Below are 24,919 nucleotides of genomic sequence, written 5' to 3'. Positions count from 1 at the left end.
ATATCTATTAATGCTGAAATTTGGGTTCTGAGAGGGTTTTGCGCTTTTTATTATGGTAAAGCTCTGTTTCCAAAGCTGTATTTTCTGATGTTCTTCTACTTCTATACTCTGCTTTGCTGCTAAGGTTTAACAGCCCAAAATCCCACACTGGGCAATTGTCACTAACCCATGCAGGGAGCTTTGCCACTGCTCAGAGATAACTTTGTCAGATTTCTCCCTCCCCCCGCAGATAAAAATCAATCATTTGCCTTCAAAGAGTTGTGACAGCCTTGATCTAAGGAGAAAAAGCAGCCTCCCTGATCCATGGAGGAATTGTCCCCTGCTTGGGCTTTATGAAATTTGTTGGGACAGGGAAATTGCGCTTCCTCAACCTCCCTCTGCAATGCCTCAGCTCTCAGAAACTCGGGTCATCTGATATAGCAGGCAGAAAAGAAACAGAGCTTGAGAAATGCCGGGTGCTCTCCAAATGAGTCCTTGTAACTAATGATCCCCCTGCTTGGAAGCATCGCAGAGCCTGAGTGTGGATGGCTGGGAGTCGGGAGCCTTGCACGCCTGAGTGTCCTGAAAGTGATGGGTGGGTGTTTCGGTGCGATGGGGCTGATGCTCAGGGTGAGGGGGGAGGGAGGAGGCTGAATGTTTGTTTAACAAATAACAAAGCTCTTTATGAACTTACATTAAGACAAAGAGGGTTCTTTCTTCCTGTCCGTGAAATAAGGCCACCTCTAGCAGGACATAGTCTTACCATTGCTCCTGAGTGTGTGGCAGCCCTACCTGGCAGCCAGGCTGAGGGATGTGCTGCCCACTGGAAATCATCTGGAAGCATTTCCTGGGCAGGGTGTAGTGAGGGTCCAGTGAGCCCTGAGCACTGGCCGCTGCTGTGGCTGCCCTTAGTTAAGAATTTATTGCCCTTAAGGAACCATTGCATTAACCCAGCTACTGAGCACTGGCAGGAAATTTCTGCTAAACTGGAAACCAGCATTTTTTTGCTGCAGCCATGTGCCTGAGGGCAAAGGGGAAAGTGCTCTTGGAGATGCGGTCACAGAACTGCAGCCGTCCCGCACACATGCCGGCCACGCGCCCCACGCGGGAGCTTTCCCTCTGCCAAGTGGAGCGTGTCCCAGCTTTCTGCCGGCCTCTCCTCGCTCAGCCTTCAAAGGGAGGGGGTCTGGCAGCCCTGACGGGTCACTGGCTTGACACGATGGGCTGCTGGAACAGACAGATTTCTCCTGCCGAGCTAACGGTATTGAAAACGACAGAGACACAAACACCCCGGTGATTAATGAGACGGGGATGGGGAAGTCAATCTGAGAGCCAGGACAGAGATATCAGCCCTATAAGAAATATGGGAAGAATTCATCCCTAATCTAATCTCGCTGAATTCCACAAGCATGCAAGACAGGGATCATTTGCTGCAGTTCCTTAGGTTGAGAATTAAACAGGAAACCCCCAAGGATGTAAGACGCTCTCCCAAATACCAATGTGCTTGTGTGAGGAGGCTGGGGAGCAGCTGCCACGGCCTGAGCCATCTCATCTGGCTGGGCAAGAGCTGATGCCCAGGCTGTGGGGCTGCCAGCAGTGGCATCCTGCAGCACCCAGCTCAAGGATGGGGAGCTGGAGCCAAGCCTGGGGTCCCCAGCAGGTCTTGCTGCTGCTAAAGGTGCTCTTTGCCAAACCAAGTCCCTGAACCGGCAGAGCTGGCAGATGTTCTGAACAGTGAGGGGTTCTGGCTGCCTCGCTCTCTGCTGTGCTCCTGTGACACCCTCTCAGGGGCTGTTTACAGCAGGGATAAAGATTTATTGTAAACCTTGGCTCCCAGACTCTTGGAACAGCCTCTTCCTCCAAGTTTGGTCTATCCCCACTCCGGCTGGGATTACAATGAGAGGTGGCTCAGAGAGCACAGGGTAATTAGATCCTTACAGACACTCACTCACACAGTTACAAACTTTCTGTTGGAAGCAGAGACACAGAGATCAGTCAGCTGAGTCACCTCCTGGTCTGGGGGGCAGCTGGGAATGGTTTTTGGATGGGTAATGGGGGGATATATCCAGGCTCAGCTGCCATCCTTGAGGAGCCCTCCACGTGGAGGAGGTCAGATCAGGGGATCCTGTTGCCCCCCTGCTTGGAACAGGGAGCAAGTGGAGAGGAGGAGCAGGAAGAGAGGGTAAAAACAGCGTTATCTGCTCTGGACTGGGTCTCCAGCTTTAGTCCTCCCTGTGAGCCACTTGATACATCCCTGCTCCTGCCCTGCTCATGGGAGCCAACTGTACCTTCTGCAGCTCTTTTTGCCTGGGGAAACTGAAGCAAGATGACCAGTGTAAGGCCACAGAGCTGGGCTCACAGCACAGGGAACCAAGTCATTCTCCCTCCCTAGAGACTAAATCATCCCAAATCACAGCCATAAAACCCCAGCACCTCCTCACAGCTGGATGTTATGAATGATAGTAATTCTGCGGTGCCCAGGAGGGACCACTCCCGGCAGAGATAAGCCTTTGTTATTCCCTGATGTGGTCACTGTAGAGCGTTTGGGCTGTGCTCAGTCATCCCACGTGCCCCTGAATCTCCCCTTGGCTCTGTTGTACCTGCAGGGATGCCACACGTGCGCTCCAGGCCAGCACAACCCCTCTCCACCAGTGGGATGGCACGGCATGGAGCACAATTGTTGCCAGCATCAGCCCCACTTAACTTGGGAGCCTGCCCAGGATCTGGTTCCTCTGGAATGGTGCCGTTCACAAGCGCTCAGCAGTGTGAGGTGATTGTTCTGGTCTCACACACTGGCGAGCTGCCATTTATTGTGCACAGGAACCCCCCCCACGCTTCTCCCACCGCCAGGTCCAGGTTTATTTCCCTGTTTTCCAGGAGGAGCCCACTGATGTCAGCTAACTTGGCCTGCGTGCTTTGTGGTGTGAAAAGGAAAACAAGGCCTTTCAGTTTCAATCTGTCCCCTGTCCTCTGAGGGGAGAGCTGGCCTTCCCACGGTGTGTGCTCCCACGCAGGCGGGTGGTGACACGGTGACAGCTCTGGCACCATGTGCCGGAGCCACGTGCATAGAATCAGGCTTAGTGCTAAGGTGGTCTGTGCTGGAGGAGAATGAGCTTCTTTGGGGAAAGATGGGACACTTGGGGTCAATCCCTGTCCTGCTATGCTTCCCATTTGGCCACGAGCAGGTCACTTTTAGTCCAGCTGTGCCTCAGCTCCACACCAGAATAACAACCACCACAGTGGCCTTCCATGGCAGAACGCTGTGCAGATGAGTACATGGAGGACAGAGAGGCCTTCACGTGAGATAGGGATTGGGCAGGAGGGATGTGCCCTGGGAGCAGCACCTCGGGCATGGTACGTGGTGGTGGCTGCTCCTGACCTGCTGGGGACACGGGCACAGGAGCTGTGCTGGGAGGGGGGTACCTCTGACTGTGTCCATCTGCTGGTCTGGGTTCTGCCTGTGTTGTCAGGGGAGGAAAATGACTGAAGCAGGGAGCTCTCTGCCTTGGAGCTGGTGGTGCTGCCCTGGTTCCCCCACGGCACTGCTGTGTCAGCCGCCCCGCTCCTGACCTGCCCCAGCCCCTGCCAGACGTACCAGCATCTTCAGCTCCTCCTGGAGCTGACCTGGCATCCCTTGGGGAAGCGTGACTGAGCGGCTGGCAGGGGTGAACGGCCCGGCGTCTATCCCAGCGTCTCCGCTGGCCGCTGATCCCGGGAAATACCCGGCAGAGAAGCCGCAGCCTGGCCCCAGGCAGCTCCCTCGGTCACAGCCGAGCTGCTGGGGTGGGATCGCAAGGGGTGCTCATCCCCTGGGGAGCTGCCTGCCAGGCAGAGCTGTGTTCCTGGCTCCCCGAGCAGTGTCCTGCAGCGAAGGGCAGCCCGTCGGGGGGAATTCCGGAGCGTGGTGCTCTGCAGGGGTCCGAGGCTTGCGAGCCAGGGAGCTTACCCGGCAATCCAAGCTCTAATTCCCGAGGAGCCCAGCCAAGAGGCTCTGAGAAGAAGCAGATAACAAGGCCGGCACCCTCCATCCTCATTAAAATACTTTCTCCTCCGGAGCCCCCCACGCCTGCCCAGCCTGTTCCAATTAGCGCCGCGGTCGGGAGAGCAGGGAGAGCAGGGAGAGCGGAGCTCCCGCTGATGAAAAGAAAACACCGCAGAGCTTTCAAGTGTCGGGGGAGGCGGGCGGCCCCAGCTGGGACAGCCAGTGGCCGCGGGAGTGCGACCGGCAGCCGTGTCGCTGGCTGGCAGTGGTGAAGTGGATCATGAGCCGGGTCACTGAGCAGCAGAGCAGGTGTTTCACGGCCAGCTCCCACCTGGAAGTGCCTTAGGATGATAGGTGGGGAGGTGTGGCAAAGCTAACAGCTCTCCGAGAGGTGCTGAGCACCCTGTCCAGTAGGTCGGGAGGTGGGAAGCAATAATCCCACTGTGAATGAAGAAAATGAGTGTTGCAAATCGTGTGGGTTTGCTGGAGAATGCCTTGACAAGTTCAGGAGGCAATTGGCTCTGGCTTGGGGGTGCTGGGAGAGGCTGCAGCCTGTCCAGGGAGCAGGGATACTTTGCCCAGGGCTAGCTCTCCCCTGAGACACGGCTGGGTGGAGCTGTCCCCAGCCCTTGGCTCTCTGCTGGGGTTCTTCACAGGGGTCCCACCAGGACCCCAACCAAACCCAACACTCCTTTTCCAGGGGCCGTGAGCTTGTGACAGCGGGTGATGGCTGAGCCTGCCCAGGCTCCAGCTGGTGACCCAGGGCTGGCAAGCTCTGCATGGAAACCCTGAGTGTCACCCAGCCCCTCATCCCAGCAGCTTTACAGCCAGTCTGGGGCAAGGAACACGGCCAAACTTGTCCCTGGCTAGAGACCACACCAACTCCTGGCTGGCCTTGGAGCCCCTGCCAGCACATGTGTGATTCACAGAGACCCAGCCTGGAAAGTCTGGAGCCCAGGGAATGGCTCCCAAGTGGGGTAGAGCTCTCCGAGCCTCCCGAGGGCTGTGCTGAGTGTCAGGCCGTGTGGCAGACAGGTGACAAGGGTGGGTTTCAGTACTGGAGTATAAATGGCTCTGAGGAATGCAGCACTGCCTCTGGGGACCCCCAAGGCTTTGGGGAGCGGGGCTGGCAGCACGGCAGGCAGCACACAGCCTCTTCCCTGCCTTATTTGGGTACTTGAACACAACATCAGAGGGTGGCAAGCCCCAAATGTGAAAGAATTTTAAGCTTCTCAATTACATTAGGGGGCAGGTTGGGAGTTCAGGATGCTGAGTCAGCCCAGAGTTTAATACACCAAGTTAACCCACACTTGTCCCACCTCTGCTTTTTTCCTGGGAAGAATCCCAGCCCTCTGTGAATGTGCCACTTCCAGGTGGTGTCCCGGTGTGGTTTGTTCCACTCCAGGAGCCCTGATGTGGGCAGCAGGATGGTGGCACTGCTCTGCAGTGGAAACTGCCTGTGCTCTGGCAGCATCTCAGTGAGAGGAGACCTGCAAGGTACAGTTACACTGTGTCTCCATCCAGCTTTCTCTGCATGTTGGACTTGCTGCTTTCCTGGTGCCGGATGCCCTTGGGGTAAATTAGTGAGGAATGGTGGTGGTTCCTCAACTGGCACTACCTGGCTCAGGCAGCACATTCAGGAACACCTGAAACTCCTGCAGGAACCACTGACTGAAAGCAGGGGCTGATGCAGCCCATCACTGTGCCCATCACTGTGCCCACCACTGTGCCCTGAGTCAAGTTCAGATGCTGGGCCACCTTCCCAGCCAGATGCCTGAGATCTGGGCTAGAGTGGGTTCCACCTCTCTCAGTAGCAAGGGAAAGGTAGGGGCTGAGCCAGCGGTCTCCCAGGAAAGGGATTAGCAGGATGTTAAGGGAAGCCAGCTCCTTATCCCATCATAAACTGTTATTAATATCCTGGCCAGCCTTGGGCTTGGCAATTCCCCACTAGTTTTTAAAGGATGTGCTCCCAACCGGAGTGTGCCTTAAGCTACTATAACTTCAGGGAGACAAACACCATGGAGACACTCTGAGGTGTCACCACAGACAGCAAAGTCCCCCTGATACCACCCAGACCACCGGGCTGTCCCTGCCCCATCACCATTGTCACCCAGTGCCCATGAGCGGGGAGCCCCCCTGCCCAGGAGGGTGACATGCTGAGGGTCCACGTGCACCAGTGGCAGCTGGGCTCTTTCATCCCCACCCGTGGTGCTTGGCACACTCCAGTAGTGTTGTCTGGCAAGGAAGGGTGGTCTGGGACTAATTGCAGCCGGGGACTTTAATCTCAGGAGGCAGGAGCGTAAGAGGCTGCCAGATGTCCTGGCTGGAAGGGAGTCTGCTGGCCAGCCTGGCAGGGAAATGGAGGTGAAGATGGAGCAGCCTCAGCCTTCTGCTGTTGTCCAACAACCCCTTCATCCAACCCCTCCAAATCCACTCCCCTCAGTCTCTGGGGCTGTGTATGGGTGTGTGTGATCTTGTTACTGAGGGGTTTGCCGAGAGCTTGATGCTTCACAGGGCACACTGAGGTGCTGCGATGCCACCCAAGCTCTGCCACTTGGTTTTGTGGTTCCAGCTCCGGTGTCTTGCTGCAGGACCATCACGTTCCCCTCCCACAAACCACTCAGCACCACAGGCTCCCTCAGAGCTGGTCCTGCCCCAGCCTGGCAGCTCTCTGGGAAGGCAGGGAGGGAGCCAAGGGCTCACCCCAGTGCCTTTGTCCTCCCAACGGAGAAGGACGACAGCTGCCTCTCCCTGCAGCTGCCAGGGCATCCATCATCCTGGGCGGTATGGAGAGGGACAACCACAGCCCTGGGCTGAGCAGGGAGGGTTCTGTCACTGCGTGGTCAGGGAGGGGGGCAGGCAGTGATTTAGGAAGAGGGACAGCTGTGGGCAGGGGTGCACGCCAAGGCACATGGCCTGTGGCTCCGGCTGGGAGTGCTCCCCACACACGTGGCTCCACATTCCCATGGCACAGACCACGTGGCAGGCACTCAACTGGCCCACGGATGTGTGTGCAGGGGTGGGCGCCCAGTCTGAGTCTGCTGGACCTCCTTGCCTGGCTCTGCCTCTCAGTGTCTTTGCCAGGGTGAGACTCCTTTCTCCCGGCTCCCAGAAGTGGCAGAGAAGGGACCACCCACACCAGAGTTTCTCCTGGGGGAGGCAGGACAGTGTCAGGAATCTGGGACTGCGGTCTGGGAGCCAGGGCTTGGGTGCTCAGGAGCCTCAGGCAGGGCCAGTCCCATGGAGGGACTCTCAGCTCCCTGGGGCTCTCCCCTCTCACAGCAAGTTCTACCTCAGCATTTCTGTCCCCACACAGGGAAGATCCCTATGGATGGACAATGATAAGGGATGCAGATCCTCTCCTCCCCCCTCTCCTCTCCTGTGAGGTCCCCCAGCTGTTGGGGACCAGCATTTTGCCTCATACCCCATCCCTGCCAGCCCTGCCATGTAACTGGAGAAGGCACCAGGCTGTCCATGGCACGTGGGGATTATCTGGGATACAATCAGGGCTGTGAAACTGGTGGAGCACATGGCAACACGGCGACTGCTGTTCGTGCTGCTGGATCGCTGAAGAGCTGAGCTTTCCCTCTCAGAGATAATCCATAGCCTGATAAACCCACTGCCAGGGCCCTTCCCCCTCTGACACTTGGGCTGGTTTACACTATCCGTGGCACTGCAGCAGATAGGCATTGTCAGGAGGAAATTGGTGCTTTCACGGATAAACCATTCCTTCCATACCCCGTGTCTCAAACAGGAGGCATTTGTCTTTTCCCTGGGCTGCTCACTCTACAGCAAGACTTTCCAGGGGACTTTGTGACAGCCAAGAGCCTTAGCCCTCTTGGACTTCTGTTCTGTGGAGAACTCAATGCAGCCTTAGTGCTTAAAGGGGACTTACAAAAATGAGGGAGACTGTGCACAGGCAGACACTGACAGGACAAGGGGGGATGGTTTTAAACTAAAAGAGGAGAGATTTAGATTAGATATTAGGAAAAAATTCCTCCCTGTGAGGGTGGGGAGGCCCTGGCACAGGTTGCCCAGAGAAGCTGTGGTTGCCCTATCTCTGGAAGTGTCTAAGGCCAGGTTGCATGGTGCTCTGAGAAACCTGTGGGGGGTATCTCTGCCCATGGCAGGTGATTTGGAAATAGGTGATATTTAAGGTCACTTCCAACCCAAACCATTCCATGATTCTGTGGCTTCTGCAGGTCATCAGTGGAAGGGGCAGAAGGGCACAGGGCAGCTGCTGGGACCAGGGTGCCCGCTGGATTGGTGGCAGAGTCAGCCCAGAACCATGGTGTCACCACCCGTGCCACCTACCCCTGGCACTCCTGGTGACTACCAGCCCCCCAAAACACAGCTGCCATCCCCCAAGTCCGCCCTGCCAGGTCCTGCAGTGCCTGGAGTACGAAATGTTAACCCCCCGCCATCCCCTCGCCCAGCAGCCTGCCCTCATCAGCACTTCCCTCTCCAAACTGAGATGGAAATAGCTGCAGCTCTGGACAGTTGATTATTTAAAGCTGTCGGGAGTGTTTAATTTAACCCTGGATTCATCATCCGCAGCTTGTTTCCATCCGCCAGGCACCCGCGCTCCCCCTCGCCGTGTAAGCTTGGCCGAGCTCCTCACCTCCAGCAGATCTGTTTCCCCCCTATCCCTGCACTGACTGGCACAGCGAGGGATGTCCCTGTGCCACACACTGTGGGCACAGCCAGCTCAGGGGCTGTGCTGGATTTTAAGTGGGCATCGGAAGTGGAGTCCCTCCCTACTGCCTGGGTACGATGGGAGGGAGTCCCAGAGTGACACACACTGGAAGTGTTTCTAACTGGAATTTTCCTTCCTTTCTCTGCTGCAAATCCCTCTAGCAAAACCCTCAGTTTCTTGTCTCTGTGCCCAGCCCTGCCAGGGCTCTGGGTTTTCCCTGTGCATGGCTGTGGCTCCTTCTACCATCAGACCTGCCTGTGGCATTCCCAAGGCAGGAGACGGAGCACTGGTATAACTGAGCTGCAGATGGGAGTGCACACGCCTGCCCCACAGCCCCAGCCCCTGCTCCAGGCATGCAAAGCATCCCTAAAGCTTGTCATGTGTGACCACGTCCCAAGGCAGGATCAGTGCCCTGCCTGCCATCTGCAGAAGCCCTGGCATCCCCTGGGTCATGAAAGGTTCCTCCAAGGCTGGCTTAGCCCAAAGGTAAGCCTAGCACAGACCCAGCTCCATTTATAGAAAGCTGCAATTAGAGGCCAGCATTTTCCTGAGTCCTCCAGCAACACAACAACACACTTTGGTAAAGGAAAAAAAATACATCTGTCAAATCCCAGACCCGTCCTTGGGATGACCCTTGAGACAGAAGCGCTCCCTCAGGGCATGGCTGCAAATCCACAGGATGGCTCTGGGAGACCCCACTGCAGGGGCTGAGCATGGTAAGGGTTGAAATGGCTGGAGCATCCCATCACTGCCTGCTGGGGAGTTAGTCAGAGCTGCCATATAGGGACCAAGACATTTATGAGGTGGAGAAAAAGCATCTAAATAGCGTGGATAAATTGGTGAGGGCCAGCAGGCCAGCCCCCTGCCCTGGGGGCAGGATCTGTGGGAGCTGCTGGACAAGGCTGTGAACCCCTGTGTGCCTCAGAGGACTTATGGAAGGCACTGGAGTTCCTGGAAGGCAGCTGGTGAGTGGGGTATCCCAGCCACAGCTGCCTCCCCAGTGCCCAGACTGGCCTGGTGAGCACCAGCTGCAGCCTTCCCCTTTCTCTCCTTGCAGCTGGCGGCTGAGGTGGCATCTCAGCGCTGGACCATGGTGCTGTGAGGGCGAGTGGTCCCTGCCCACATCCCCGTGCCAGCATGTGGGCTGCCCCCAGGCACGGGCTGCCCCTCGCCACACTCCTGCTCTGCGTCCTCCTGCAGCAGCCGGGCAGCAGCGGGGCATGGAAGCAGCACGCCCCGCGCCTCCGCCTCGCATACAAAGGTAGGGGCTCCTTGGGGTCTGCATCTGGCCTGGGAGGGCTGGGAGAGTCCTGCAAGGAGGGAGTGAAGGGGTGGCCAGGGGACACAGGCAGCAGCCCCGTGGTTGTGGCTGTAACATCTCCACACATTGGGCCCTCGGGATGTTTCAGGGGTGCAGCTCCAAGCAGCCCCTGAGGATGCTGTGCCAGTGTCACTGGCCTTGGAGAAGAGGGCAGAGTAGAGAGAACTCTGCTATGGTCCAGTGCAACACCAGGACCAGAGAGGATGTCTCCTTCTGCTCAGACTCACTCTGTGTGTCTCACAGTGTGTCCTGGGCTGGGGCTGAACTGGGCACCCCGGGAGAACGTCCCCTGCCTTCAGCTCACAGTGCAGTGGGGACACTGAACCCCAGGACAGTGCCACCAGCCCCTTCCCCTGCCTCCCACCAGCACAGCCCTACCTTTACCCCTCCTCTCCTCCAGAAGAGACTGATTCTCCATGCATATCATCTCCCTACTGCACTTTTCCCTTCCCCCTACATCTGTCTGGTCTGTTTAGATGATGAGTTCTTCAGGGGAGGCACTGTTTTCTCAAGCCTAATGCAGAGATGCTTTGGTGACCTGAAGATGGAGCAATGGCAGACTGACAGGTAGCTCAGTACACAACCCAGCAGAGAAGTGTGGAAAGGGAGTCCCTAGGAAAGGGTCTCTACAGGGGAATGAGCTGAGCAGCTAGAGCAGAGCCCTGCTAACCTGGCAGCTCCTCACCCTGCCATGAACCTGCAGCATGGATGTGGCCAACTGACCTGCTTTCAGCTTCTCCTATGTGAAAACCAGCAAGTTGCTTTTGAGGATGGCAGCTCAGCACATCCCCAAAGTGGCCTTGGACGTGGCAGTCAGCAGGGCTGGACCAGCCCTCTCCACACCCGAGAGAGGACAGAGCAGCTTTCCCATGAGCATGGCATTCCAAGCTCTGGGGCCATCCTTTTGGCCTGCTCCATCACCCCGAGGAGCTGCTCTCCAGGCAGGGACAGCCAGCATGGTGGAAGATGCCCTCTGCTTGTGGCTGGAGAGGGTTGGACCTCCCAGGGATGCAGGATGTCTGTGTGAGGAGATGGCTCTGCTGATAGCCCAGCTCAAAAACACGGTGCAGGGTCTGCCTTTCCTTGGAGCCAGAGGAGGCAGAGCAGGGCTGCTGGGGCAGGGGGACTGCTGACTTCAAAGCCCCACAGTGTCCTGGGGCCAGACATGCCAAAAACCCTTTTGGGCAGAGGCAGAAGAGGAAGCTCCCAGCATCGGGAGGGCTCAAGGACGAGGCGAACAATGGCGAGGGGATGTGACTCATGGACAGCACAGGGCAGGTTCAAGGACACAATGCCTTGAGAAGTTTAGGTTTAAAAACCCCTAGGAAAAAAAAATAAATAAAAGGAGCCTTTGAGAGTCCATCGGCGGGGTCAGCCTTGCCCTCAGATCCCAGCATGGGGGTGGCAGGCGGAGCCCTCGGCGGGGCGGGGGGACAAGACGCAAGCAGGGTCGAGAGAAGGAAATGACAGCAGCGACGGCCCGGGAGCACAGGAAGGATGGGGCACAGGGCACGGGGCCAGGAACAACAGCAGCGGCTCCCACCCTGCCGAGGAGGCGAGGAGGAGGTTTATAATAGCACAGCGGCCACCCCGGCCGGGCAGGGGCAGCCTGGGGTGAGCTGGGTCAGGCTGGGTCAGCCCCGGCGGTGCCCGAGCTGAACCTCTCTCTTTTCCAAGGCTGTGCAGCAGCGTGGCTGCGCAGTGAAACCGCAGCACGCCTGCCAGCATCTCCTGCGGGAATATCCCAGGAACTGGCAAACGGGTCCTTTGGCAGCCTTTGATCTGCAGCCAGCCCAGCAGGGCAGCACCACGCAGCGAGTGCTCCAGAGTGCGGGGCGGTCATGGGGCTCTGGTTATCGGCACCGAGAGCTGCCCTGGCACGTCCCTTATCAGCCAGCAGCAGTGAGGGAACACAGCCCGATTTAGCACCAGGCTTCCCCCGGCTTCGGGGATCCCCTCCGTGGGCTGCTGTGCCTAGTGGCGGGGGGAAGGGGCCAGGACAGCCCTCCGGCACAGCCGGGAGGTGACCCCAGGAAGCCTAGGTCGCCCTGCACGGAGGATGCTGTAGCCGAGGGGCAGGCGGAGATGATGGATGGGACAAGGCAGTTAAAGTGGTCCCGGCAATAAGGACAAACACCGCGGCCTTGGGAGATAGTGAACACAAAGGAGAGGATGTTTCTCCGGGCTCACCCATCGGTTTGGCCATGGCACAGCTGCTGCAGAGACACCCTGGTTGCCTGCCTCCAGGGCTGGGTTTGGATCAAATACCCTGAGATTGAGAAGAGACTGGTTTGTGTGGGGCAGCCTCCTGGGTCTGGATGACAGCACTCAATGTCCTCTTGGTGAGGGAGCAGAGCTGTGCCACGGGGTCAGGCTCAGACCCTCGTGGTCATTAACCTGCCAGAGGAAGCAAGTGCAGGACAGCGAGTCCTTCCAGGGTTCTCCCATGTATTAACCACAGCAGCAGAGAGGGCTCCTCCATCACCCTGCCTGACCTTGTCCTCACTCAGCACATCAGAGGGTGACCAGCAAGTGACATTTGCTAGGATCAATCAACCTTGTCCTCTGCCCTTCCCTCCCACCCCAACCTGCTTCCCCAGAGTTCTGTGTAACATTTCCCCCCTCTCTGAATCAGGCAGGTCCTGGTGTTGGCAGACATAAGAGATTGAGTGATGCAGTGGACTCCTCCACTGGGGACCCAGCAGGGACAATGGCCCAGAGACAGGGACAGGAATTCAGCTGTTAATCCCATTCAGCTGGAGGAAAAATTGCCTGGAAGCCTTCTCCCCTGTATCCCTGGTACCCAGAGGAGGCACCCGAGGAAAGGTGGGGAGTGCAGTGGGGCTGTGTGCAGTTTTTGTGGGAGCAGGGGAAGAGCCAGGAGCTCCCCGATATAGTTGGAAGTGGCTCCTGGCAGAGGGGGATTTGTACCTCCCCCTTAAACAGGAGCTCTGATCCCGGAGGAAGGGGGGGCGGAAGTGCTAGCTGGGAGCCAGCCTGGCTGCTGGATTGGGGCAGGGACCCATGTGCTGCCGGGCCCAGCAGGGACCACCGGACGTCAGTGGCGTCTCCAGCCCTCAGGCACCAGCCCTGCTTCCCCTCTGCCCTGGAAAGGGGGTGGAAGGAAGTGAGACAACCTCCCGGGTCAGCCGGTTCCCTTCAGATGGAGCTGTGCCCGTGCCCACGTACACCCCACCTGCACCTGGGGCTGCACGTCCACCCACGCTCCCATCCACGCTCCATCCACCCGGCCAGCTCCCCTCCGCAGCCTCCCTCCCTCTGCTCCTGACACACTGCTTCAATCCACATGATTTGGGGCAGATTTTCAGCCTGGGTCTTACAAATCTCTCTGGGTTTCCAGCCATACTCTGCCACTACTCAGTTCCCATCCAGCACAGCCCATCTCCATCTCCTCTTCCCATGGCCCCACTCTTGCCTGTTTCCCTGCAAAACACAAAAACCAGGAGCTGCCTTCCCACCGTAGCCAGCCCCCTATCCCCAGCCACATCCCACCACTTTTGGACATGAAAGGCGTGTGTTATGATTTCTGGAAGCCCCAAGGCCTGCCCCAGTGCAGGTTTCTCCTGCCTTGATCCCTGGGAGCAGGCGCTCAGGGGCGGCAGCTGCTGCAGTCCCGTGTCCGGTGCAGCTGCCACTCCGGCAGCACTGGGGGGTGATTGCCCCGGCAACCAGCCACCAAACCTGGTGCTGCACATCACAGGCTGATGTGGGCCCGGGGGATGTTGTTTCAGGAGTTTTAACCAAAAGACAAGAGCTTATTGTCTCCCTCACACACCCCCATGGCTGCAACTGTGCCAGAAGGGCCACGTGAGCCCTCCCGGCTGCTGCACAGGAGGAGCTGCAGCCTGAACAGCAGAGCCTTTCCTGCTGTCCTGTCTCCACTCTCCATGGAGTGTGCTGGGTCTACGGCAGACTTTCCCCTCAGCAAGGTGGTTCTTCCCTCCAGCAGTGCCAAAGGGGTGCTATGGAAAGCACTTTTCCTGAGCTAGTCTGATGCTCAGGACACAGAATGGGAAATGTGGGGTGCTGGGTGCAGGCTTGGAGAGGCATCCAGGACACAGATGGGAACTTCCTTTACAAGGGTCTGACCCAGAGTTCCCATCCTCTTGCCTGTCTGTGTGCCTGAGGTAAAGTCCAGTAGCCACTTCATAGACTCAAAGTGTGGGCAGAGAGGGTGTCCAGACTGGGCTGTGGTAGCTCTGTTTCCATACAGCCTTTCCTTGGAGGGATGCTTTGCCCCAGCAAATAGCCAAACCCTTTTTTTTTGTAAACTCTCTTGATCTGAAACCCATGGAAAACATGCCAGGAGGAACAGCATGCAAGTCTCCTCTGCTCTGTCCTCTCCCCACAGTTTCAGGATGCAGAGGCTTTGCAGCTCCAGGAGTTCTGCAATCCAGGCTGGAAGCTGAGCACTCTGGGCTCCTGGGGCTGGACCCCTGCCCTGCTCTATGCCCTGCAAACCAGGTCAGTCAGGGCAAGGTCAGCACAGTTCTCCTCTCTGTAGGAGTGACTCTTTCCCCTAGGAAGGAACACGGAAGAGATTCCATGATGAGCTCAGGAGCACCAAGGGCAGTGGGTTTCACTAAGGCAGAGGCAGGAATTGTGATTCCTTGGAGCAAGGATAGGTAATTAGAGCTGTCCCAGCCAGGGAGGCACAGGGCCTCTGGCTGCTGGTTGTGTCACTCATGGATGGGTTTCTCTTTCTCCCACATTGTGCTCCTCAGACCTGCTGAAATCCAACAGCTCTCGCCTGCTGCTGGCCTCAGGGGATGGGATGGATTTCCAATCTCTCTTGGTGGATGAAGACAGAGCCTGGTTGATGGTGGGAGCAAAAAACCACATCTTCCTGCTCCACCTGGACCATCCCAGTAGAGAGCCTGAGAAGGTCAGTGCTGGGAGGAGGGTGGCCCTGACCAAGTTGGCCTCTTCCTCCCTGTGAGCCGCTCCTTGTCCCAGCACCAGGGCGTGGAGGTGGATGTGCTCTGAACTGGGCTGTTCTATCCTCACTGGGGACACATTTACACCAGGATGTCTCAATCACTGGGGTCAACCCATCCCTGGTGGTGCTGAGCCCTGCTGGGATGGGCTGACGCCAGGGAGGGACAGGGTGGCTCGGCCAGGAGAGATGACCTGGGTGGACTGCGGGCAGTGCCCAGAGCCCTGCAGTCACACCTAGTCCCTGCTGCTGCTGCAACAGTTCCAGCAGTGAGTCCACTAATGTCATCCCAAGACATCCTGCTGGCAGGGTGCACAGCTCAAGCCCAACAAAAGGAAAGCCCATTAAGGCACCGCAGCCTGGTGTTCCCACGGGCCAGGATCCAGGAGAGCCTGCCCATTGCCTGGGCGTGCCGTGGCCCACCCAGGCTCTGTCCTCATGCCAGGTTCACTCAGAGTTGATTTGGCAGGATGCCCACTGGGCCCTGGGGACCCAGGGGGGTGTCAGACCTGTGGCAGAGCAGCCCCATGTCCTCGCCGTGCACCTGAGCCTGGCAGTGCCTTTTGACTGAGCCTGTTCTCACCAGTGCCGTGGGAGCCAAGGGAAACAGGGGCTGCATGAGGGGTCATTGTGTTTCAGATTTTCTGGCCAGCCCCCAGGGAGCAAGTCGAGCACTGCCAGCTGGCAGGGAAGAACGTGGAGGTAAGCAGGGCTGGCAGCCCCAGCTCATCGCCTTTGGCAGTTTACCATGGATGTTAAACATCCCTGTCACCCCGAAAGGGAGCCTGGGGGTCTGCCTAGAATGGGGTTGTGGAGCCAGCCAGAGCCAAGCCCAGCTGGCCGGGTGCCTGGCCAGGCTCCTGATCCCCAGCAGACACAAAAGGACTCAGCCCACTGACAAACATCTCCCCCTGTGCAGACGGAGTGTGCCAACTTCATCCGCCTCCTGCAGCCCTTCAACCGGACCCACGTGTTCGCCTGCGGCACCGGCTCCTACCAGCCCGTCTGTGCCTTCATCCAGCTGGGAGCCAGGGGGAAGGTGAGGTGCATCTGGACCGATAAGTCCCCATAGCAGAAGGTGCTGAGAGATCCCCATTCCCAGGGAGCAAAGGGAGAGGGAGCCCCAGAGCGCGGGGAGGGTGAACAGCCTGGTGAAGTTCCTGCCATTCACAAGGCGAGAGCAGCTCCAGCTTGGCAGTGCCAGTGTGTCCCATGGCATGGGACCAGATCCTGGCATCATCCTCAAGGACCACTCTCATCACAGACCTGAGAACTCCAGCCTCCTTCCCACTCTTCCGCACAATCGCAGCTTGTTGCCCTGGGCTGACATCTCCCCTTTGGCTCTGACAGGGTCCTGGGGCTCCCCCCATGCGGCTGGTGCCCCACTCCTTGGAGTCGGGGCGAGGACGGTGCCCGTACAGCCCCCATGAACCCTTCACGGGACTCCTCATCGGTAAGAGCGAGAGGGAGCAGGGGCGATGCTGGGAGGGGGAGTGCTGGGCATGGTCTGTACTGGGAGGCTCTGGTTCCCACTCACACCCCCCTGACCCCGCAGATGGGGAGCTGTATTCAGGCACCTCCAGTGACTTCATGGGCAGCAGTGCTGCCTTCTTCCGGACCTGGGTCCACGGGGCAGAGCAGAGCTACATCCGCACGGAGCAGAACCAAGACCACTGGCTACACGGTAGGAACAGGGGGATATGTGGGGTACAGGGTAGTCAGGTCTACCCAAGCCCTGTGTACCCTCAACACCTGCCAGGGGCTTTCAGGGCAGGACCACAGGGTGGGATGAGGGCACAGGGCCACGTTGTGCTGCTCTTTCCCCCTGCAGAGCCAGCATTCATTGGTGCCTATGCCATCCCTGACACCTACAACCCACACGATGACAAGGTCTACATCTTCTTCCGTGAGACAGCCATGGAAGCTGGGCAGTGGGAGCGGCGGCACATCCACGCCAGGGTGGCCAGGGTCTGCAAGGTCAGTTGCCAAAGGCCAGCTTTCTGTGGATGGGCGTCCCACCAGGTGGGCTTTTACCTCCTCTGGACCAAGGAACATCTCAAACAGTGAGACATGAAGGTGTCACTGCACACTGACCACAAGGCAGAAGGCTCAGGGTTGGGGGTGTCCTGCTGTGGGAACAGGGAGGGCACAGTGCTGGGGGAGGCTCAGAGAAGCTGAGCTGACCCCAGCTCTTGGTGGCCGGCAGAATGATGTTGGAGGGAAGCACAGCCTCATCAACCGCTGGAGCACATTCCTGAAGGCCCGCCTGGTGTGCTCCATCCCTGGGCCCCAGGGCACCAAGACCCACTTCGACCAGCTTGGTGAGTGCACAGCCCTGGCTGCAGCTGGGAGCAACACTGCCCTGCCACAGCTGCTCCCTCCCAGGCATCAAGGATTCCTGCCTGCATCCTCTGGACTGGTGCTCTAGCTCTGGGGTGCCTCACCTCAGTCCCTCTCTTTGCAGAGGATGTTTTTCTCCTGCGCACCCGGGAGCCCCAGAACCCCCTTGTCTTTGGCCTCTTCACGGTCTCCAGGTGAGCAGGACTGTCCTTAGCCCCTGCATGGGGCACTCCAGCCCCCCAGCCCCTTGCCAGTGCTGCTCCACAGGGAGTTCTGGGTGGAGAAAGGCAGGACCAGCACCCACCTGGCTGAGGAAGGTCCACCAGCCTCTTTCTGCTTTCCCTGATGCTGGTTCACAAGCCTTTTGCCAAATCACAGGTTTGGCATCAGCACAGCCAGCAGTCCCACAGGCTGCACTGGCTATTCCAAAGGGATTTCTGTCACCCCCGGGGTGCTGTGCATGATTCTAGGGCTGACAGGGGACAGCATAGGCTCAGGACTGTGGGCATGCATGTGCCTGGTCCCCGTGGAGCAGCTCGGTCACTGACGGCCCTGTGGAGCAGCCGGGACACTGACAGCCCTGTGCTTCCCCACAGCGGCGTGTTCAGCGGCTCTGCCGTCTGCGTTTACTCCATGGCTGCCGTGAGAGCTGCCTTCAGTGGCCCCTTTGCACACAAGGAGGGATTCGACTACCGCTGGGTAGAATACAAGGGCCGCGTCCCCTATCCCCGCCCCGGCACGGTAAGAGGCTGGGCAGCACCCGCGGGAGGGGAGCGGGACACGCTGGCCTGGCCCTAATGCAGCCCCCTGTGTCACACAGTGCCCCAGCGAGACCTACGACCCCCTCCTGCAGTCCACCAAGGACTTCCCCGACGAGGTGATCAGCTTCATGCGCAGCCACCAGCTGATGTGGGAGCCCGTGTACCCCCAGGGCCGCCAGCCCGTGCTGGTGAGGGTCAATGTTCCGTACCGGCTGCGGCGGCTGCTGGTGCACCGGCTGGAGACGGAGGGCCGGCACTACGACGTGCTCTTCCTCGGCACAGGTGGGAGCTCACCCCAGCTCTGGGGACGCTGTCACCGCGGGGCAGCCTGTGTGGCACATGGGTCCCGCTGCCCCAGGGGTTCCCAGCCCTGACGGCTCCTTCTCCCGCTGCCTTCACAGATGAAGGCAAAGTGCTGAAGGTGGGGCTGGCCGGCGGGGTGAGCCGCGGCACCGAGGTGATCAGCCTGGAGGAGATCAGCGTCGCTAAGGTACGGGAGGACACGGTGGCACCACGGGGGCTGGACGATGATGGCTGGATAGGGGGTAGACCAGGTTGCTTGCAGGGAGCAGGAGGAACTGGGACCAGGGACCTGAGCCAGGGTCCTGGCATCCTGCCACCCCCGGGGACAGCCCCACTGACAGGTTGGGGCACCCAGGAGGGACTGACATGGCTTCAGCACGTTCTCCACCTCCAGGTGCCTTCTCCCATCCTGGACATGAAGTTATCACCGAAGCGGGTGAGTCCTCCCTCCTGCTTCTCCCTAAAGCAGCCCAGGGACAGGGACAGAGGGCAACTGACCCCAACCCCTCTGCCTGGGTCCCTTGGCCCCAGGGCTTGCACATTTAGGGAATGGGATTCTGCCAGGGCATTAGGGAGGTGGCAGGCTCTGTCTCTCACTCCTGCTGTCCCCCAGTGTCCCCACCCCAGCACGGGGCAGGAGCTCTATTCCCTGCCAGCACTCGTCACCAGCCACGGGCTCTGAGTGCTGCTGTTCCTCTTGCCCGAGCAGCAGGAGCTGTTTGTGAGCAGCACCCATGGGTTGGTCCAGCTCTCCCTGTACCGCTGTGAGCTCTATGGCAAAACCTGCACCGACTGCTGCCTGGCCAGGGATCCCTACTGCACCTGGGATGGCAAGACCTGTGCCCCACACCTGCTCACTGAGAAGAGGTGAGTGTCTACCCAGGCCAGCCCTGCTGTACCCCTGCAAAGGGATGTTGTTAGAAGCAGCAATGGGCAAGTGCCAGCTTTGGAGTTTTATCCACCAGCCCAAACCCCTACTGCTACTGTGCCTGCTTTAGCCCTCTCTGGTCCTTCTCCCTGGCTGCTGTGCCACGGAGGGGCCCCACAGCCCAGAGTGAGTGCCACTCCACAGCCCTGTCTGCTCTCCCACAGGCGTGCCCGCTGCCAGGACGTGCTGAAGTCTGACCCCCTCAGCCAGTGCCAGGGCACAGCAGAGGGTGAGCACCAGCCCCAGCCCCTCCAAGAAGCCCCCGTGTGGGCAGCCAGCTCTGCCAGGGAACAGCCATGCCCAGGAGGGCGGGGGGGATGGAGCTGGGAAACCAGTGCCCCCACCTCACATTGGGTGCTCCGTACTGCCCTCCCTCCCACCTGTCACGCAGCTCCCACGCAGGGCACTCACCCCTTCCCCTGTCCCCTCCCCTGCACAGGGATTGCTGCTGTGGAGAAGGTGGTTTTCGGGGTGGAGAAGAACTCAACCTTTCTCGAGTGCCTGGCGCGCTCCCCGCAGACGGCGCTCCGGTGGCTGGTGCGGCACGGCGAGGACACGGGCCCGAGCGAGGTGCGGGGCGCGGGGCAGTGGGGACGGGGAGCAGCGGTGGCTCGGTCGCCAGGGACTGATCGGGTTCTCTGCTTTCGCCCCAGGTCAGGAACAATGGACATTTCTTGGTGCTGGAGCAAGGGCTGCTGATCCGCCAGCTGGCGAGGGAGGACGTGGGCACCTACGAGTGCCAGGCGGTGGAGCGCTCCTTCTCCCGGCCCCTCAGCCGATACAGCCTCCGCCTCATCGCACACGAGGCCATGGAGCTGCCGCCCTACAGACGGAGCAAGGGGGAGCTCGGAGGGACCCACCAGAGCCCCCGGCCCCGCACTGACCTGCAGCCAGGCTACAAGGGCTTCCCGCGGGCCCTGGGCGCCCCGGGCGCCAGCCTGGACGCCTATTGCAATGCCCTGCGGCACCAGGAGAGGCAGCGGCAGAGAGCCTGGCACCAGAAGTACCCATCCCCGGACAGCAGGAACGGCCGGGTGCGGAGGCACCCCCAGCGCCTGTGAGCGGGCAGAGGGAGCCAGAGCTGCCCGCAGCTCCCTTCCCGATCTCTCCAGGGCCCTTCTCTTTGGCATCAGCTCTGAGACACCTCTCGCCTTGCCGTGCAGAAACGCCTCGCTGTTACTACCTCAATCCCTGCCAGTCCCAGCTGCTTCTCCATGCGCCCCACGGAGCACCAGGGCCAGGGCACACAGCCTGCACCTGCTCTCCAAGACTCTTATTTACCTGCAGAATATTTATTCTCCTTGTTTTCCCCTGGTCCCTGACGACAATCGTTATCAGCAGCAATAAGCACAGAGCAGAGGACAGAGAAGGGCAAGAGCCAGCTCTCCCAGTGGTTCCCTGACAGCCGGCAGCACCCAGCCAGGCCATGGCCACTGGTGTATCCAGCCTCCCTCCCCTCTGGAAGTGGCAGGGGGCTCACCTGGGCAGCTGCCCAGGTGCCAGGGGAGCCCAGATGCTGCTGGAGGCAGCGGGACACGGCTGCTGGCTGAGCCTGGGCTCCAGGTGTGCAGAGATGCCCATGCCCAGCCCAGCTCCAACCCACTTCAAACCACACCACTTTCTTTTTTTTTAATTTTGACAGTTATATTAAAAAAAAAAAAAAAAAGAGAGAGAGAGAAGCAACAGGCAGTTATACCAACTTACAATTTATTATTTTTTAAAAAATGACATGAAACACAAGTAAAAATAAATACATCATATAAACAACAAATTGTTCAAAGTCTCTGTTCTGGGAGATCAGGCGAGCACATCCCGTTCGACAGAGAGAAGAGGGAAGCACATGATCATGCGTGGGGCCAACCGACCAACCCACCCTGCTAGCAATACTCCTCTTTCCAACCACAACAAGACAGGCCACAAACTAAGGCGGTAGTAAAAAAGAAAAAAAAAAGAAACTCAAACCAACACAAAACCCCAAATGAGACTCAGTGATGGATTCCTTCAGGCTCCCGTGGATTTGCCAGACGCCAGCTCCAAGCTGGGTACCACGAAGCAGCCGAGGCAGTGGTGGTGGCCTGGGAGGTGGCAGAGGTTGCTCTCCCTCACTCGCCTCGTTGTCCCTTCGCAGGGAGCGCCTGCTCCGAGTTTCGAGGAGCCATCATCTCACTGTAATCTAGCTGGACTACGTTCCCCATTTAACCCCGCCCCAGCCCTCCCCCCTGGTCCTTCCAAGACTGGATTAACAAAATTCATCCCAGAGTGGCGAGAAACACCAGCTGTGAAGGTATTCGCTGTACTTGTCCCTGTTGTCCGGGAAGCTGCCCCCAAACCAGCAGCAATTCTCGTGCATTCAGCCACTTGCATTTGTTGCCCAGAGAAGTTGTGGATGCCCCATCCCTGGAAGTGTCTAAGGCCAGGCTGGATGGGGCTTGGAGCAACCTGGTATAGTGGGAAATGTTCCTGCCCATGGCAGGGGGTTGGAATGAGATGGTCTTTACAGTCCCTTCCAACCCAAACCATTCTATGAGTCTATGATTTGCTGACATCACTAAGTCAAAATACACGTAATTTCTAGTGAAGCCCCTGTGGAAATCTCACCCTTTGCTTTCCAGCATATTTGCTTTCTCCGAGTACCTGCACCCACCCCATCACCCTCCCAGGTGCTCTGGGAGGATGATGAGCATCAGATTCCACCCAACGTGGGCCAGCCTGGGCTGTGTTGCCCTCACCCTGCAGTTCCCTATGATGCCCCAAGATCCTCATCAGCAGTGGGGGAAAAAAGCCCCCCAAGGCCAGGGCACAGAGCAGCCACCCCCATGCCCATGGCACGGTCCTGCAGTGGCACCCAGCCTTCACCTGACTGCTCCCAGGAGTGGAAACCCCCCACCTCAGGGCAGGGCCAAGGGCTGGATGCTGACGTGGAGGGCAGCTGGACATTCCCAATTCCCCCCAGCAATGCCCAGGCCTTAGGGCTGTGCTCGGGAATCTTACTGTCCAAACCCTCAGCAGAGAGTCCTGCACTGCTGTCCTCACTGTCACCCACAGCCCCACTGAGAACCGGCAGCTGCTTCCCATCAGGTCATTTGGAGACAGAAATTCATCAGCAAAAGAAAAATTTAACCCATACAGGGAAGGCCCCTGTTCCAGGCTCAGGAAAACCAAGACAGGACCCTCTGCAGTAGAATCATGTGCTGGAGAGGAGAAAACTCCGGGGAGAACAGATGGGGGGGAGAGGGGGTCCCAGGGGAGGGGAGTTTTAGGACTCAGAGAGCTCCCCCGACTCAGAAAGACTCTGGATAACCCACTCCCCCCCGCCCCCAGCTCCTGTGGGGTGGAGGAAATCCTTCCCATGGCACCGTGGGAGAGCAGGTGCCTCCGGTTGCCTTGGAGCAGCCCCAGCCCACCCCCAGCTGTGGCCAGGGCATCACAGCCATCTCTGCCACCACCTCTCAGCCAAGGCTCTGCCAGGGTCCAGGGGACCCGTCCCCTCACTAAGGGGGTGCCTGTGGCTGGTAGGTGGGGCAGAGGTAGGGCTGGGGCTGTACTCGGGCGCTTGCTGGGCAGGGCCAAGAAGATCCCGCAGCTGCCCGGAGCCGGGGATGTTTGCCAGGGGCAAGCGCACCATGGAAGGGTGGCAAGGGGTCTCCAAGCTGCCATGGCCGTGCAGGAGCCAGGAGAGCCCTCACACCTCACGCTGGTGCCATGTTAATGACCAGAACAGGGCACAAAGTGTGCACCCCATGGCAGCCTAGTGCCAGGCACCCCCAGCTCCTGTGGCCACAGGGCTCGGGCTATGCTGGGGAACCCCGGGAGGACACCGGGTGGCAGCATCGAGATGTGCCAGGACCTGCTCGGGAAGCCCTGGGAGCTCTCCTGGAGAGGCAAGGAGCAGAGAAAATGGTGTGTAGCCACCAGAGCCACGACACTGACAGCCCCCAGCCAAATCTTCACCCCTTGTCCCAGCACAGGCCCCATTCAGAAGATGTGGGAGGGTCCCTTGGATGAGCCCCACTACCCTGACCCCCACCAGGAAGGACTGGGGCTGCAGCAGGGCTCTGGTGGGGGTCTGCTTACATTCCAGCCTCCCACACGCGCCGCCAGGGTCTCAATGCTTGCTACTCTCGACAAGGAAAGCCCTTGCCTAGGTCCATTCCCCAAATCCACCGGAAAACTGACAGCCTCACAGGGATGCAACGGACATCTGGGCAAGCTGGTCATACAATCAGTGTCACAGGGTTGTGCATGAGGTGGACACACAGAGCACAGGAGGGCATGACTCACAGATGCAGCACTGTCAAGTCTTTGGAGAAACTTGCATGAACACCATCAGTTAATTTGCTTTGTTACTTTTGTGGGGGGGTTTGATTTTTATTTCCATGGTGCATCCAAAGACAAGTTGTCCAGCAGTTTGCTCAGAACCCCTCGGTTTTCAACTCCTAGGATATGTTAAAGAAGAAAGCACTATTTTAATGTTTGTCTTTTAAAAAAATAATTAAAATAATTTGCATAGCTAAACTGTTGATCTAAGGCTTCTATGAATGGTGTGGTTATGTTTGACAGACAATGTCCATTAAACAGAGAAAGACACTAGGAAAGCCCCATAACATTTTTATTATGTTTCCATAACACGTGTGCACACACCCCCCTCTCTCTCTCAGGAAGGGAGGTCCCCATCTTCCCGCACCCCTTTAGTGGAGGATGTCAGGACATCCTGCCCTTTCCTACACCTAGTTGGTCCCAGCAAACAGCAGTGAGTGCAGCTTCCAGAGGTCCCCACAAACCACCATGGCTCCAGGGACATCCCACACAGGTGAGCACAGCTCATGCCTGGTGACACCCAGATGTGACACAGGGGTTCCTGGATTTCAAGTCTCCATCCTAACGCGTTCACACACAGTCACACGCACCAAGTCCAGCTGCACTTGGGTATCCCAGCTCTCCCTAGAAGCCCTGGCCCCGAGGTGAGCAGCAGAGAGCTCACTGTCAGGGCCAGGACCAGCCTCTGCACTTGTGGGGCTTAGCAGGGCTGGGCTGAGCGCTGCTCCCTGTGTGGGGAAAGGTGCTTCCCCAGCAGGAGCTCTGCTTTCCCAGCTCCACACACCTCACAGCCCTCCTCCTCGCTGGGACTGAGCATAGGAGGCTCCCACATGTGCTCCCCCACCTGCCCAATGATGAAAGGACTCCATCCTCCCTCTGGCTGCTGAGCACCCAGAGCAGCTCCTGATGGGGCACATCCAGCTGATGCCACATAGGTCAGCCACAGGCCACCTCCATAGCTGGCCCCACTCCTAAGGCTACACTTCAGTCAACCCACTGCTTCTCCCCACACAGACAACCCAACAAGCAACCACTGCATGATGGTGGCCAGCCTTTTATTTTTTTTTTCAATATGGAAATTAATTTAAAAGTAGAAAGACAGACTCCCCCAGACAATAAATATTACGCCTTCATGAAATAAATTAATGTAGAGGTTCTGTGAAGGGGGAAGTCCCTCCAGTCACAGATTCAACAGCAACTGGCACTGGGTCCAGTGTCCCCCTCCCAATCTTCTCCACTGCCTGGTGCTGTTGAGAAGCAGCAGTGAGCCCACCTACCCCTGGATCTGGTGGGCCACAGCAGGGTGAGACGTGGCCTTCACACAGCCTGGCAGGG

The 24,919-nt window shown here is 58.5% G+C and overlaps 2 protein-coding genes across 2 annotated transcripts in view; one reads left to right on the top strand and one right to left on the bottom strand.

The window, feature by feature from the left end:
- The first annotated feature begins 9,794 nt into the window (after positions 1–9,794).
- Positions 9,795–20,619, top strand: LOC126638668 (semaphorin-3D-like). The gene is made up of 17 exons (XM_050312739.1): positions 9,795–9,918; positions 14,724–14,884; positions 15,575–15,637; positions 15,855–15,974; positions 16,286–16,388; positions 16,491–16,619; positions 16,767–16,912; positions 17,142–17,256; positions 17,400–17,469; positions 17,872–18,016; positions 18,096–18,318; positions 18,438–18,526; positions 18,734–18,775; positions 19,049–19,206; positions 19,432–19,496; positions 19,707–19,837; positions 19,921–20,619. The coding sequence occupies exons 1-17, from the start codon at positions 9,795–9,797 to the stop codon at positions 20,326–20,328; spliced, it is 2,292 nt and encodes a 763-aa protein (XP_050168696.1). The 3' UTR covers positions 20,329–20,619.
- Positions 20,620–20,954: 335 nt separating this feature from the next.
- Positions 20,955–24,919, bottom strand: part of RAD54L2 (RAD54 like 2) — a 67,405-nt gene continuing 63,440 nt past the window's right edge. Inside the window, exon 22 of the mRNA XM_050312738.1 lies at positions 20,955–23,703. Coding sequence (XP_050168695.1) covers positions 23,636–23,703 — 68 coding nt within the window. The 3' untranslated portion in view covers positions 20,955–23,635. The remainder of the gene's footprint in view (positions 23,704–24,919) is intronic.

Source organism: Myiozetetes cayanensis, unplaced genomic scaffold, assembly GCF_022539395.1.
Source record: "Myiozetetes cayanensis isolate MyiCay16 unplaced genomic scaffold, myiCay2020 scf18, whole genome shotgun sequence".
NCBI lineage: Eukaryota > Metazoa > Chordata > Aves > Passeriformes > Tyrannidae > Myiozetetes > Myiozetetes cayanensis.
Note: the sequence above shows the minus strand (reverse complement) of the source record. Positions and strands in the feature narration are given on the sequence as shown.